Below are 14,609 nucleotides of genomic sequence, written 5' to 3' on the forward strand. Positions count from 1 at the left end.
TGCGTTAATTATTTAATATGATAATATCTTTTTTAAAAATTGTAACCCAGTTGTTATCCTACATAGGACGTTAATGAGGTTCCTTTGGCTAACGCCCCAAGTATTTCAGAACTTGTTGCCAAAGAAGATGTAGACTTTCTACCATACGTGAGTTGGCAGGAAAAGCAGCCTGAGACCTTCACATCACAGGTGAGTGCAACCCCCAAATTCAGCATTCATTGCTTGACAATGAAGACGTATTCTGAGAAGTATGTCAGTAGAGATTTTTATGGCGACAGAGTTAAAGATGGCCTCACTCTACCCCACCTCAATTGTTATATGAACAATTGTTATATGGTCTTCACCCATATGAAGACCAAGCTGCACGTTTACTACAAATGTGTAGATGGCCTAGGTCCAGCTCCTATGTATTCCCTGATTGGTGGCCCAGGTTCTGTGAGCTCCCATGGTCCCAGGTTAGTTGACTTCGTTAGGTCTTCTTGTGGTGTTCTTGACCCCTCCAGCTTGTTCAGTTTTATCCCCACCCCCACCGCCTGCTCTTCACAAGACGCCCCAGGCTCCACCTGACGTTTGGCTGTGGTCTCTGCATCTGCCTCCATCCGCTGCTGGGTGAAGCCTCTCAGGGGACAGTTGTGCTAAGTTCCTGTGTGTAAGCAGAGCAGAGCATCAGTAATAGCGTCGGGGGTAAGAATATACTCTGAAAAGATGGTTTATAAAGGAGTCTGGGAGCTCAGTGTGACTCACACACAGTTCAGAGTTGTCCTTAGCTGCAGGACAAGTTTTAGGCCAACTTGGGAAACGTTAGATTAATTAGAATGACACAAGGCTGCCAAGATGCTTGAGCAAGTCAAGGCACCAAACCCTACGAGCAGTTAAATCCCCAGAAGGAGAAAAGCAACTTCTTCCATTTGTCCTCTGGCTTCTACATGCACAAAATAAACAAGTTAAACGCAAAAGGATTCTAGGGGCCAGGGGCCAGGGGACGTTTCACAGAAAAGAGCATTCGCTGCTACTTTGCACCGAGTTTGATTTCCAGCACCCACATAGTGCCTCACGACTCTCTGTAACTCCAGTTCTAGGGGAACTGACTCCAAGAGCCCCAGGCACACATGTGGTGCACATATATGCATGCAGGCCAAACATTCATACATATAAAGAAATAAGTCTACAAAGTTTTAAACAATTACAGCACAGTAAATACATCAAACACTAATGGCCATTTGTTGTCATTACACGTTACAGAGTGGCGGGGCTGGAGGACAGCCCAGGCAATCAGAGTACTTGTTCCTCTGCAGAAGACCACGGGCTACAACGCTCTCTTCTGAGCTCTGCAGACACCACACACATGTGGTCCTCATACATATATGCAGGCAAAACACAGATACACATAAAATACAGCGAAAACTTCTTTTAAGGGGGTGAGGGCTGGAGAGTTGGCTCAGTGGTTAAGAGCACTGGCTGCTCTCCCAGAAGACCTGGTTTTGATTCCCGGCACCCACATGGCCGCAGCTCACAACTGTCAGTAACTCCAGTTCCAGGGAAGCTGAGGTCCTCTCTGGCCTCTGAAGTCCTTGCAGTCACTTGGTACCTGCATACATGCCGGCCCGTATACATAAAATAAAAATAAAATAAACCTTTAAAAAGCACTGAGGGGGGGTGTTGGGGATTTAGCTCAGTGGTAGAGCGCTTGCCTAGCAAGCGCAAGGCCCTGGGTTCAGTCCCCAGCTCCAAAAAAAAAAAAAAAAAGAAAAGAAAAGAAAAGAAAAGAAAAGAAAAGAAAAGAAAAAAAAAAAAAAAGCACTGAGGGGAACCCTTGGCTAGACAACACCTCTCTTGTCTGTATGTAGGAAGAGTCTCCTTGAGAATGTAAACTATTCATGCGCTGATGAAGATTCTGGTGTAACACTGAGACAGCAGCCATATAGGAATTCAGCTGTAAAGTTCAGGAGAGAAGGGCTGACAAGCTGCCCATGGATACCGGAAGCTCAGTCATTAGGAAGAAAATAATTTTTTGAGACAAGCTCTCAGTATTCTGTGCTGACTTCAAACTTGCTATACAGCCACAACCAACCTTGAGCTTTGATCCTTTGCCTCTGTCTCTGAGATGTTGGGATTACAGGAGGGCACCACCATTCCTAGATTCCTGTCATTACAAGATATCAGAGGGTCGGGTGTGGTGGCGCATGCCTTTAAGCCCAGCACTTGGGAGGCAGAGGCACAGGCGGGGTTACGTTCAGTCACAATTAGAAAATACAGACAGACAGACATCATCACCAATCTTGTCATCAGCCCTGTAGCTCCTATTTAAAGAATCTAAAGAATGTCACCTCCAAAGCAAACACATTTTCTGTATGACAGTCTGCCTTTAGGCTGGCAGTGTTTGCTATTTAAAGCACTCCAGACAAACAAAACCTATCTGAACCGGCCTTTTTATGAGTCACAAGTAATAATACCTAACTTCTTCTACTATGTGTTTTGCTATCTACGTTATGAAGTAGGAAAAGTTTATTGTAGTCAATCTGTCTTATTTACTGAGTTTTATTCCTTCAGGAGTATAACCCGTGAGTCCTTATCTTTACTACATTTATAGAAACCTCTACGCTACAGTAAAAAGAGACCTTGAATCTGTAAGCCGTTCTCCCGGCCAGTCAGAGTTTGTCAATTGTCTGCTTGCCCTGTGTCAGTTATACTGCTTGAGTTAGTTCCGGGGCAAATACCCAAGAAGATCCCCAGAGTAACGGCCTCATCTAGCTCTGTGCTTATCCGTGCTTACGACGTCCAGGGCATAAGGAGACCTCTGGCTAAACAGTGGCCAGATAAAGTTAGATTTAGGATTCTCCTAAAACGACTCAGACATAATTCTTCTCAGGAAAAGATATAAAATGAATCATAACGCAGAAAGTCCCCAACAATGAAACACACAGAAACCAAAAGCCACACGTCCGAGGCAGAAGGACAGCGATTGCAGCAATCCGCTCAGCTTACTGGAGCTGTGTCAGGCAGCGGTGTTGGCTCCGAGACTCTCACCGTTTCCAGTGGACATGGCTGTGCTAAAACACATCATCTGGTAAAATTAAGTTTCTAAAGGCAGGGCCTCGCTGGCCTCACCTTTGCATCAATCCTCTTCTTCCCTCTCCAGAGTGTTTAGACTGAGTGTGCACCGTGCCTGGCTTTTAAAATGTTTCCTAATCTGTAAAGAATTTCTGTGAACTAAGAACAAGACCAAACCAGGCAATAGGGACACACACCTTAGTCCTAGCACTCAGGAGGCAGAGGCAGGTGGATCCTATGAGTTCAAAGCCAGCCTGATCTACAGAGTGAATTCCAGGACAGCCACAGCTACCCAGAGAAACCCCGTCTCAAGAAAACAAAACAAACAAACAAACGAAGGCCATAGGTGCTATGAGCAAACTTCTTGGACATGAATCTCAGCCTTTGCTGAACCCTGTGGAGTGGAGCGTCTGTGTGTCTTCTCTGTGCCCTGAAATGGGCACAGTATAAATTGAGTTTCCCCAACCTGGAGTTTGCTCCTAAGCAGGGTAGTGGTGGTACATACCTTTAATCACAGCACAAAGGAGGAAGAGGCAGGTGGATCTCTGTGAGTTCAAGACCAGCCTGGTCTACAAAGTAAGTTCTAAGACAGCCAGGACTATATAGCAAGACTGTTTTTAAAATTAATTAATTAATTAATTAATTAATTAAAACGCCCCCAAATCTTTAAAGTGTTGAGCTCCTCTATAACTTTGCAAATGGAAAATTCTGTGACAGGTGCGGCTCAATAAAGGAACTCTAAAAAGATTGTAGCATTGCCCTTAGGAAACAAAGATGACTGTAGCACAGAAATGAAACTCATGCTCAGATCTGCATCCCAAACCTGAGCTATCTCAAGGTATAGATTCCAGTATTCTGAAAATTAGGAAAAAAATCCCAACTATGAGGCATTTGGGGAAAAGTCCACCCATGTGACTTCAGGGTTACGAAGAGCAAAGGGCCTGGTCCCATTGCCCTCCCCAGCATGTCTCACCATGGCAGCTGTTATGTCAGTTACCATGGCTACCAAGGATTTCTGAAATGGATTCTGTCTGTCAAGCCAGACGTCTCAGGGACTATCCCAGCCTGCACAGCCTTTGTTTAGGACACTGTGTCCACATCTGTAGAGCCGTTAAGCATGAGATATCTCATGCTCAGAAAAGACTCCCTAAAGCAGGGTGTGCACAAGAAGCAAGAACGTTGTGAGAACAGTTTCCACGGTGTCCAATCTTCCTATAAAAAGAACAGGACACAAATGTATTTGCTTATTGGCTTACTTTCTTGTTTTTGCTCTGTTTTATAAAGCTTCCTTTTTTGTGGTGCTGGGGACTGAACCCGGTACCTTGTGTGTGCTAAGCTGGGGTTGTACGGTTTCAGGAGAGCAGCTAAGTGGCACAAGGTGGAGAGAAGAGGTGTTAAAGGACACAAGCTTTGTCATAAACATCTGTTTGCATACTTCTACTGCTGTACCATAGGCAGAGATGGAGTCTTCCAGACTAAAGCAAGATAAAGGCAGCAAGGGCAATGGATTACGACAGGGGTACCATTAAACAGAACTAGGCATGGTGAATTTTCAGAGGAAAAAACCTATTTTTCCAGTTTGCCATTTATCATGATTGATTTTTATATTTCTCTGTGTGTGTGTGTCTGTGTGTGTATCTGTGTATGTGTGGTCTGTGTGTGTGTCTGTGTGTGTGTCTGTGTGTCTGTGTATGTGTCTGTCTGTGTGTGTGTCTGTGTGTATGTCTGCGTGTCTGTGTATGTGTCTGTCTGTGTGTGTGTCTGTGTATCTGTGTCGTGTGTTTGTGTATGTGTCTGTCTGTGTGTCTGTGTGTCTATGTGTGTCTGTGTGTCTGTGTGTCTATGTGTGTCTGTGTGCATGTGCCAGGGCCTATGTGTGAAAGTCAGAGAACAACTTGGGGAAGTCCATCTCTGTTCCCAGCACATGGGTCCCAGAGAGAGAGGCCACGTTTATCAGTGAGTGCCTTTACCCACTAAACCATCTCGCTGCCTCCCTCCCACCCCTACCCCCACCCCATTCTATATTTCTGGAAGACAGAGTTTCACTATGTAGCCCAGGCTGGCCTCAAACTCCTGATCCTCCTGCCTAAGTCCCCTGGGTACTAGCATGCCAGGCATAGTCCTTGACTGCCGCTTGTTTTGTAATTTTAGTTATTTTCTTTTGGTCATGCACAGTCTTTTGTTTGTGCTACTTGGGCCTCAGCCTTCCAAGCAGCCGATACATGTTAAATTTTTAAAATGTATTCTATTTTATTTCTGTGTGTATGCTCATGCGTGTATGTATGTGTACAGCCATGCACACACATGCGTACAGGTGCCGTAGAGGCCAGAAGACCGTGTTGGATCCCCTGGAGCTGGATTAGAGATGGCTGTGAGCTACGAGAGCACATGGGTTCTGGGAACTGAACTCAGGTCTCCCGAAAGAAAAGCCTTCATCCCAGAACCGTCTCTCCAGCCACTCTACCACATTTTAAATGTTTTTAATTTCTTGCTTTGTACATGTGTGTTGGGGTGCCTTCTATTTACCCTTTGACCGTTTCATATATTTATACAATGAATCTTGGTCATATTCACACCAACTCTCCCTCCCAGTTCCTGGCTTTCATTTATTTATTTTCCCACTTTGCTGTGCCTAGAAATACTTTAGCACTCATAGGTTATAATTCCCCCTTCGATTCTTTTAGGAATGCTGTTTTATTTTGGTTTTGCTGTGAGAGAAGCCAGATCTTCCATGTGCTAGAATGGCTCAGAACCACCCAGCTTCCTCCCTAGGTCTGCTCGTTCTATGTCTACGTTTAATTTCTATCACTGAAATGTATCCTGGTGTTAGATAAAGTGGAAAAGCCAACCCTCTTCCTCCAAGAGTCACCCAGTCTCCCCAGCACTTAACTCAAAAGGCCACATTCCCTGAGTCCTGTCCTAAGTGTCAGGGTCCTGTGCTTTAGTAGCCACGCCTGTACCATCTACTCTGTGACAACCATCTGGTTATAATGTTACCAACAGCTTTAACATGTGAGAGGCAGGCCCAGTCCATCACCATTCATCTTTCTTAATATTCTGGTTTCTCAAGAGACATGATGGCCTAGGCCTATAATCCTGGCTACTGAAAAAAGCCAAGGCACAGGTATCAAAGCCAGTCTAGGCCACAGAACAAGTTCAAGGCCAGCCTGGGCAATTTAGTGAAACTGTTTCAAAATAAAAAGTAAAACTACTAGATAGATAGATAGATAGATAGATAGATAGATAGATAGATAGATAGATAGGCAGGCAAGCAGGCAGATAGATACCAGGCATAGTGGTATAATACTTTTAATCCTAGGACTTGGGAGGCAGTGGCAGGCAGATTGCTATGAGTTTCAGGCCACCTTGCCCTACATAGTGAGTTCCAAGCCATCTGGGCTACACAGTGAGACAATGAGACCCTGTCCCATTCTGTTGTGGTGATTAAATGCCTTGGCAAATGTAGCTTCAGGGAGAGGTGTTTATTTTGGTTCATAGTCCCATAGGGCATACAGACCACTGTGGTACAGAAGGCACGGGGCATGGGATGGCTTAGTGGCTTAACACAGTGTTGCATTAGCTAAGAGAGCCCAGCAAATGGCTACAAAACCTCAAGGCCCACCCCCAGTGACAAACCTCTGCCATCAGGGCTCCACTTTCCTAAAGGTTCCATGATCTTCTCAACAGTGCCACAGCTGGGAACCCAGAGTTCAAACAAGTAAGCGTGGTAGACATTTCACATTCAACTGTAGCACTAGGGGTGCAGGCTCATGGCTGTAATCCTGGCTCAGGAGACGAAGGCAGGAAGAATCATAGCAAATTGCAGACCAACCTGCCTTGCCTATCCAGTGTTTTCTTCGACTTGGTTTTTTCAAGACAGGCATGGACTCACTTTGTAGACTAGGCTGGCCTTGAACTCATAGATATCCACCTGCCTCTGGCTCCTGAATGCCACCACACCAGGCCTTTGGCTATCCAGTTTTATGTCAGCTAAGAGTAAGACAATGTCTCATGGGTCAGCAAGATGGTTCAACAGGTGAAAATGCTTATCTTGTAAGTCAGTCAGACCACCACATGAATTTGATCCTTAGAACCCACAGGAGAAAGACAGAACCAACTCCCTAATGTCCTCTGGCTTCCACACATGCATTATTGCACACATATGCACACATGCAAGTGCATTAACAATAAATGAAACAGAAAATTCCAAAGGTTTTGACTCAGAAACAAAGAGGCCTGGTTTGTAGTTCATCAGTAGCAGGCTTCCCTAGACTGTGCTAAGTCCTGGGTTCTATTCCTAGTTCCCTGAACAAAATATGAGAAACAACCCCCCTTTCTCTTTGTTGTTGTTCTTTGAGACAGTCTCACCGTAACACAGGCTGACCTCAAACCCAAGATCCCCCTGTGTCAGCCTTCCAAATGCTGGTATTGTAGGTTGGCTCTAGGCAAGATGTTTCCATGTTTAAGGACTCACATGGATGCACAACTTTAATAAGACAATGCAATTTACATATTCTTTAGAGTTTTAGTTACACGCATTGTGTGCATGAGCCTGAAGTCTGATCCCCTCAGCTGGAGCTGCGGTAGGCAGGTTTGACTCACCAGAGGTAGCTGCTCGGTCCTCTGGAAGAGCGGCGTCCAGAGAATCCGTATTTAAAGTAAACAGTAGGGCTAGACAAGGTGACACACACCTTTAATCCCAGCACTCAGGATGCAGAGGCACAAACCTCTGAGTCTGAGGCCAACCCAATCTATGTGACAAGTTCGAGACTGTTCAGGGCTACAGAGTGAGAACCTGTTTCAAAATACTACTACTACTACTACTAATAGTAATAATAATAATTAATAAAACAAAACAGGCAGAGCAATGGAATACATCAGAATCCACTGGAGGAATAGGAGGTCACATGAGCAGAGTTGCTCGAGGGCCCCCGTTATTATTTGGGGCCTCCTCCCAGAGAGAAAGGAATTTGGTTGCTGAGGGGTGTGGTTCATGTTTCTCTATACTACAGTAGATTAGGTCAGATAATTATTTTTCTATTGCCCACGTCCATTCTGATTTTAATCATAAACATGCCCAGTTACACATCGGCATAAGAGAGTAAATAGAAGGTTCTTCCACAGGTTCACTTTGAGGACACTATTTGCCTTACCAAACACCTGTTTGCACCTAAAACCAGTTCAGGCCAGGTTAGGCTGTCTGTTCTCTTATCCAGATACATTAGGGATATTTTGAACAGACAATATCTAAGTTTGATTGTTGTTAATGACGAAAAGACTCTCTTACCCAGAGAGGGGCGTATGCATGGACGAGGGCAGGTGGGGATTGAAGGGGTCCTGAGGTTGCTGGGTACACTGTTCAGAGAAGACTATGCATGTGTGCATGCGGGTGAAGGAACTAGGGCCAGGTGACTTGTTACCAGAGTTTGGGATGTGCATGAGCAAAGCCAAACAGGATTCCAGACTTGGCACTCGCTGTGCCTCCTTGCCTCAGGCCTGTATCCATGGCTCCAGTTCTCTTCAAATCATGTTTGCCTCTTACCATCGGTCTTTGTCTATTAACACATTATAAAACTTCTAGCCAGGAGTGATGTAATCTTACACTCAGAAGCTGAAACAGAAGGATTAATATGAGTTCAAGGCCAACCTGGGTTGCATGATAAGACCCTTCCTCAACAAGTAAAAATAACTAAATACATTTAGGCCTTAGGTATAGATCAGTGGGAGAACACTTGATCAGAAACAAACAAAAGATAGGCATTACTATATTTTACTTATTTACTTGCATTCTGGGGTGTGTGCGTGTGCATGTGTTCCTCCAGAAGCAGCAGGGAACTGGGCAAAACACAGGATTCATATAGGGTTGGGTGGGCGGAGCTTTCCAGGATGGCCTGGGATTGGAGGAATTATGTGGTCTGATCTTGGGACAAACTCAAGTATGGGTGGGATTTTTTTTTTTTTTTTTTTTTTTTTTTTGGTAGAGTAGAACCTGGCCATTCTCCCACCTTGGGGTAAGGAACATCCATTGCAGCCCAGTGGGTAGGCCTTTTGGTGGAAGGAGGGGCTAGAGCTCCTCAGGAGAGTGTGTGTGTGTGTGTGTGTGTGTGTGTGTGTGTGTGTGTGTGTGTGTGTGAGTGTGTGTGTGTAGGGTACGGGTGTCTCTGAGATTGACTTTGGGCTGTGGAAAGTACCTGTGTGCTGTACCATCTCAGCGTCCCACACACTGCTTTTATTTATCTTTTCTTGTTCTTCTAGTGGTGTCCCTGAGTGAACCAGAGTTGGGTTTGCTCACACAAAGGAAACATCCCATCCCCAGCCCTCGAACTTTTACTGTTGTTGCTTTGAGTTGTTTTCTCAGTGTAGCTCTCGCTGTCCTGGAACTCACTCTGTAGGTCAGGCTGACCTCAAATTCAAGAGATTTACCTGCCTCTGCCTCCCGAGTAAGGATTAAAGGTGTGTGGGCCACCACTGCCTGTCTTAAATTTTTATTTTGAAACAGGGACTCACTAAGTTGCTCAGTCTGGCCTTGAATTTAGGATCTTCCTGCCTGAGCCTCCCAGTGTAAAACTAGGGATTGAACCACTACACCATCCCTAGCTGACAATCCCCCCCCCCCACGCTGGTTTGGCTTTCCTGCAGGGCTAATGGTCCTCGTTCTGTGATCTTGTGGTCACTAACAACCCAATAGTCCAGTGTCCCGTCCCTCAGGGCAGTCGACCAGGGTCTGGGGGTCCACCTAGGAGAGAATGGGGGACAAGAGACAAAAAGAACAGACAGCAAGTCAAGAGGTCTGATCAAGCTGACAATTTTTAATTTTTCTCAGGCAGAAGATATACTGGTAGAAGCAGGATGTGGGGAGGGGTTAGGTAACCACAAAGGAATGAGCCTGGCTTGATGACCAGGATATTGGCTGGGTAAATCGGTCAGCGGGAGGAACAGTACAGGGTGGGTTGCTTAGTGACCTGACCACCAGTGCTAAGCGACCTGACAAGATTTATTCTATCTATTAAGTTCAAGCAGAACTGCAGGTGCAGACTTAAGTATCTAACATAAGGCTGAAATATGGTTGCTTTTGATCTAACATAAGGCTGCTCCCAACAGTCCAGCTGCTTGGAAGAATGTTCCCTAATTTATTTTATTCCGTTTTTCTCTTCACGTGCACAACCTTCCCTCCTGGGCAGCCCTTCTCCATCTCTTCTGAAGGGAATGAGGAACTGTCACTGCTGACTGCTGCTAAAAAATGTAAAGTAAAGACTAGAAAGATGCGTAATCTAAAAGTTTCCGAAGATTTTGAAGGAACGCCCGCGATGGCACAGTCACCCACAACAGCGCAGTCTGACTTCCACCTGCCTCTCAGTGTCTGCCCACAGCCGGTGAAGCTAAAGAAAGGAAGAAAATTTCAAAAACTGCGTATGGCAGATGAGCCTCGAAAGGCGCCTGTTTCCATGGTTTCTTCTGCTCCGGCAGTCACAGCTGGGTTTTCTTTCCTTTCTGCTCGTCATTCCAGTTCTGCCTTCCTATCTCCTCTCTGCAACATCAGTCTTCCGCCTCCTCCTCCTCCTCTCCCTGGTACTACTGCCAGCCCCCCTCCTCCCCCTCCCTCTCTCTTTGGTGGTACCCATCTTCCTCCCCCTCCCCCTCCTCCTCTCCCTGCTGGCACCCACCCTCCTCCCCCTCCCTCTCTCTTTGGTGGTACCCATCTTCCTCCCCCTCCCCCTCTTCCTCTCCCTGCTCGCACCCACCCTCCTCCCCCTTCCTCTCTCTTTGGTGGTAACCATCCCCCTCTCCCTCCCCCTCCCCCTCCTGGCACACAATTTTCTCTTTCTCCTGTAGGATTCATCCCAACTAACTCGTGTCGACCTATGTCCAACTATAGCCATAAACTTGCTAAAGCTACAGACATCTGTGACTCAGAGCCACCTCTCAGGGGCTTTAGGGGTGCCAGCCCTAAGGATACGAGCTCTAGGGGTACGGGCTTTAGGGGTGGTACTTTCTCTGATAGCTTCGCTGGTTCAAAGGATTTTGATCCAGGTAAATTTTCCCAAGACCTCAACAACATCGTCTCCTCTCCCAAAGCCCCTGAGCTGGCTGCTACTCAGAGGTCACCTTTACGCAGTCCTCCTAAACCACTTTCTGTCCCTCCTCTAGTCGTCTGTGAGTTTAGCTCTGAGCTTCCCCAGAGCCATTCTTTTCACTTTCAAAGTGGCTCAGTCCACCGGAGCCCTAATTACAGAATGTCAGACATGGCGTCACTTCGGTCAGCTCTCTCATTAGATTATTCTGCGTGGGACTGCGTTCTAGAAGAGGCTGACTCACTGGATGGAGGTTCTTTCGAAACGGAAACAGATGAAGCAGCAGCATATACAGCATGCGAGTTTTTAACAAGTATGGAGACTCCCTCACATGAGGAATTTGTCATCGGTGATGATGAAGGCCGGCAGAGTCCCGTGTCGTGGACTTCACTCTTTGCTCTACAGACTGAGGTATTTATCTTATTTCTGCTTAAGTCTGTGGTCAGCTCACTTCACAGTTTACACCAGTGCTTCTCAAAGCAGTTGGTCAGAGAACAGTTCGTTCCCAGTCTAGTGGTTCAGGGCACGTGTCAGTGTGGGAGGCTGTATCTCTCAGTGAATGGTCAGCGGGACCAAACTCTCCTCTGCATGTGGTGCTGGGGGTGTTCGTCATGCTTTGTCGGTGACTATTAACATTCCTCAGTCGAAAAAAAAGGGGCCATGGACTTATTTTCTAAGTTCTCGCATCGGGAATTGAAGTTGCTAGAAATTTCCTCCTGCCCAGTAAACATAGGTGTGGTAAATATTCTAAATATTTTCCTATCGGTCTAGAGATACGGTTAGCAGCAGCAAATATGTGTGCTGAGGCGCTCAAGGAAAAGGAATCTTAGCAGTTGAGAGCCAAGGGATACCGCAAAGTCACATCGTGCAACAAACCTCACCTAAGAGTTACTGGGAGGGAAAAACACGTGAGAAACAACAAGAGGTCTGAGAAGGAAAGCCAGGCTTATATAGGATATCGGGGAGGTGGGGACAAACTTTCCAGGGTGAGGATTGGTGGGATTTTAAGTCCTTAGTCTGGTGGAGCTCAGGCATTGGTCGCTTTTCCTGTTCCGAGATTGGTGGATTTTCGTGATCAGGTGGGTTTCTGTGGCAAGCTCAGGGCCTGGTGGGATTTTTTTGGGTTGTTGTTGTAGAGCAGGTCCTGCTCTGGGAATAACAGAGATTGTTAGGGAAGTCTGGGGGGCAGGGCCTGGCACCACTGGAGCTCCTCAGGTAGAGGCCTGGCCGTGTCCCTGCCTTGCTGGTTTACAAAGTTTACAAAATATACAAAGTTTACAGAGGGAGTCTGAGGTAGCTTCGGTTGTCCTGTAGTAATTTGCAGCAGTGTGGAGGGGCACAGTACTCCATCTGTTGAGCTAGTTAACACCTTGTATCTCTGACTAGCTCCTGCTCTGGCATTGAGACCCAGGCTCACATGTGCAATCTGAATATGGGGCATCACATCCGTAGGCAAGCATTGAACCCCAGAGCTATAGTCCTAATCTTTTCTCATTCTTTAAAATTTCTTTACTTGTGCGTATATGTACCTGAGTCTGTGTGTACACGTGTTCATGTAGGTGTGAGTGTGTCTGTGTGCATGTGCACATGGTAGACAGAGGACTACGGTGAGCATCTCCCTCAGTTGCTTTCCACATTATTTATTTTTTAATTTAAAATTTTTAGGGGTTGGGGATTTAGCTCAGTGGTAGAGCGCTTGCCTAGCAAGCGCAAGGCCCTGGGTTTGGTCCCCAGCTCCAAAAAAAAAAAAAAAAAATTTTTAATCTATAACCAGGTATAGTAGTACTTATCTTTAATCCCAGCACTCAGGGAGGCAGAGGCTCTATGAGTTCCAAGCCAGCCTAGTCTACATAGTGAGTTCCAGGATAGCCAGGGCTATGTAGAGAGACCTTGCTTCAAAAAAAAAAAAAAACAAAAAAAAATATATAAACAAAGAAATGGGGAGTAGTTTGTTTGGGATTTCAGGGGAAAGGATTTATTTCTATTTCTGTGTATGATGTGTGTATTGGGGGGGGGAGTGTCCATGGAGTCCAGAAGAGTGTGTGTGCTTGATCCGCTCGAGATAGGGTTATAAGTACTTAGTTACTGAAGTCAGGGCCTCTGGAAGAGCAGGAAGTGCTCTCAGTCCTCGCTCCACCATCGGGGACTTGTTCTTTTTTGCTGAGATAGGGTCACATATAGGAAAGTATCTTTGGGAACATCTCCAGTGGATCAGTTTTAGGAGTCAGTGCACTGACCCTCCAGGTAAAGGAGCTTGCTGCATAGGCTTGATAACTTGAGTTCAATCCCTGGAACTCACAGTGTAAAGAGACTGACTTCCAAAAGTTTGTCTCTGACCTTTACACTGTATGCATGTACACATGCATAATCCCCCACACTATGTACATGTCTGCATATTCTCTCTCTTTCTCTTCTCTCTCTCTCTCAGAAATTTACAGTCTCCATCTGCTAACCTAGGCCTAGTCCTGGAAGTTTCTGGCCTCCGTACAATCTAGGCCTACAATGTTTTCAGCCTCTGAGACTTGCTACTTGTGGTGGTTTGAATATGGTTGGCCCAGGGAGTGGCACTCTTAGGAGGTGTGGCCTTGTTGGACTAGATGTGTCACTGTGGGACTGACCCTGGTCCTAGCTGCCTGGAAGCCAGTCTTCTCTTGTTTGCCTTCAGAACAAGATGTAGAACTCTCAGCTCTTCCTGTGCCAGGAAGCTGCTATGCTCACACCTTGATGACGTTAGACTGAACCTCTGAACCTGTGAGCCAACCACAATTAAATGTCGTCCTTTATAAGAGTTGCCTTGCTCATGGTGTCTGCTCACAGCAATGGAAACCCTAATTAAGACACTACTGAATGAGGTCACCCCTTCCTAGTTCTCTCTGCTGTCTGGCAAACTGATTTAACTCAGCTGTTCTGACGCAAACTCCTCTCCAAGCTGACTGATTCAATTTGGTTTCTTTCTCAGCCTCTTGATTGTTTTGCTCTACTAAGCTTCATACTATCTTTGGCAATCTGTTCTAATTTTCTGGTTCCTTGTCATTCTCTGGCTCATTCTGTCTTCATCTGTGTCTAGCTCGTTCTCGCTCTGCAACCTGTCTCTCTATCTAACTGTCCCTGTAAAACTGCCTCCTCTCCCCCTCTCAGTCAGCTCTTCTTCTGTTCCCCTGAGAGTTGGGTATATCCTATCCTGTCAGATCTCTCTCAGATTTGTCACTTTGTTTGACCCTCAAATAGACATCACTTTCAAACATGGCTGCCTCCTTCTACAAACTAACTTTACCTTCATTGTTTGGGATTAAACGTGTGTACTAAGGGTGTGTCTATATTCCAGCCAGAGGGATTAAAGATGTGTTCTAAGGCTGAGACACACCACAAGTAGAAACACATTTTTCCAGTTAGCCACACAATCTCAGGGTTTGCAGTGTGATCAAATATCCTTTGTCAAATGTATATTTTTAAATACTGAAAAAGAAATCATGCTAGAGAAGTACA

At 45.9% G+C, this 14,609-nt stretch overlaps 1 protein-coding gene across 1 annotated transcript in view; it reads left to right on the forward strand.

Moving 5' to 3' along the window:
- The window catches only part of Parp4 (poly (ADP-ribose) polymerase family, member 4), a 102,286-nt gene that overhangs the window by 78,842 nt on the left and 8,835 nt on the right, over positions 1–14,609 (forward strand). The window contains exons 30-31 of the mRNA NM_001427093.1: positions 67–189; positions 10,233–11,534. Of these exons, the coding sequence (NP_001414022.1) occupies positions 67–189; positions 10,233–11,534 (1,425 nt within the window). The remainder of the gene's footprint in view (positions 1–66; positions 190–10,232; positions 11,535–14,609) is intronic.

This window comes from Rattus norvegicus, chromosome 15 (assembly GCF_021556685.1).
Source record: "Rattus norvegicus strain SHRSP/BbbUtx chromosome 15, alternate assembly SHRSP_T2T, whole genome shotgun sequence".
NCBI lineage: Eukaryota > Metazoa > Chordata > Mammalia > Rodentia > Muridae > Rattus > Rattus norvegicus.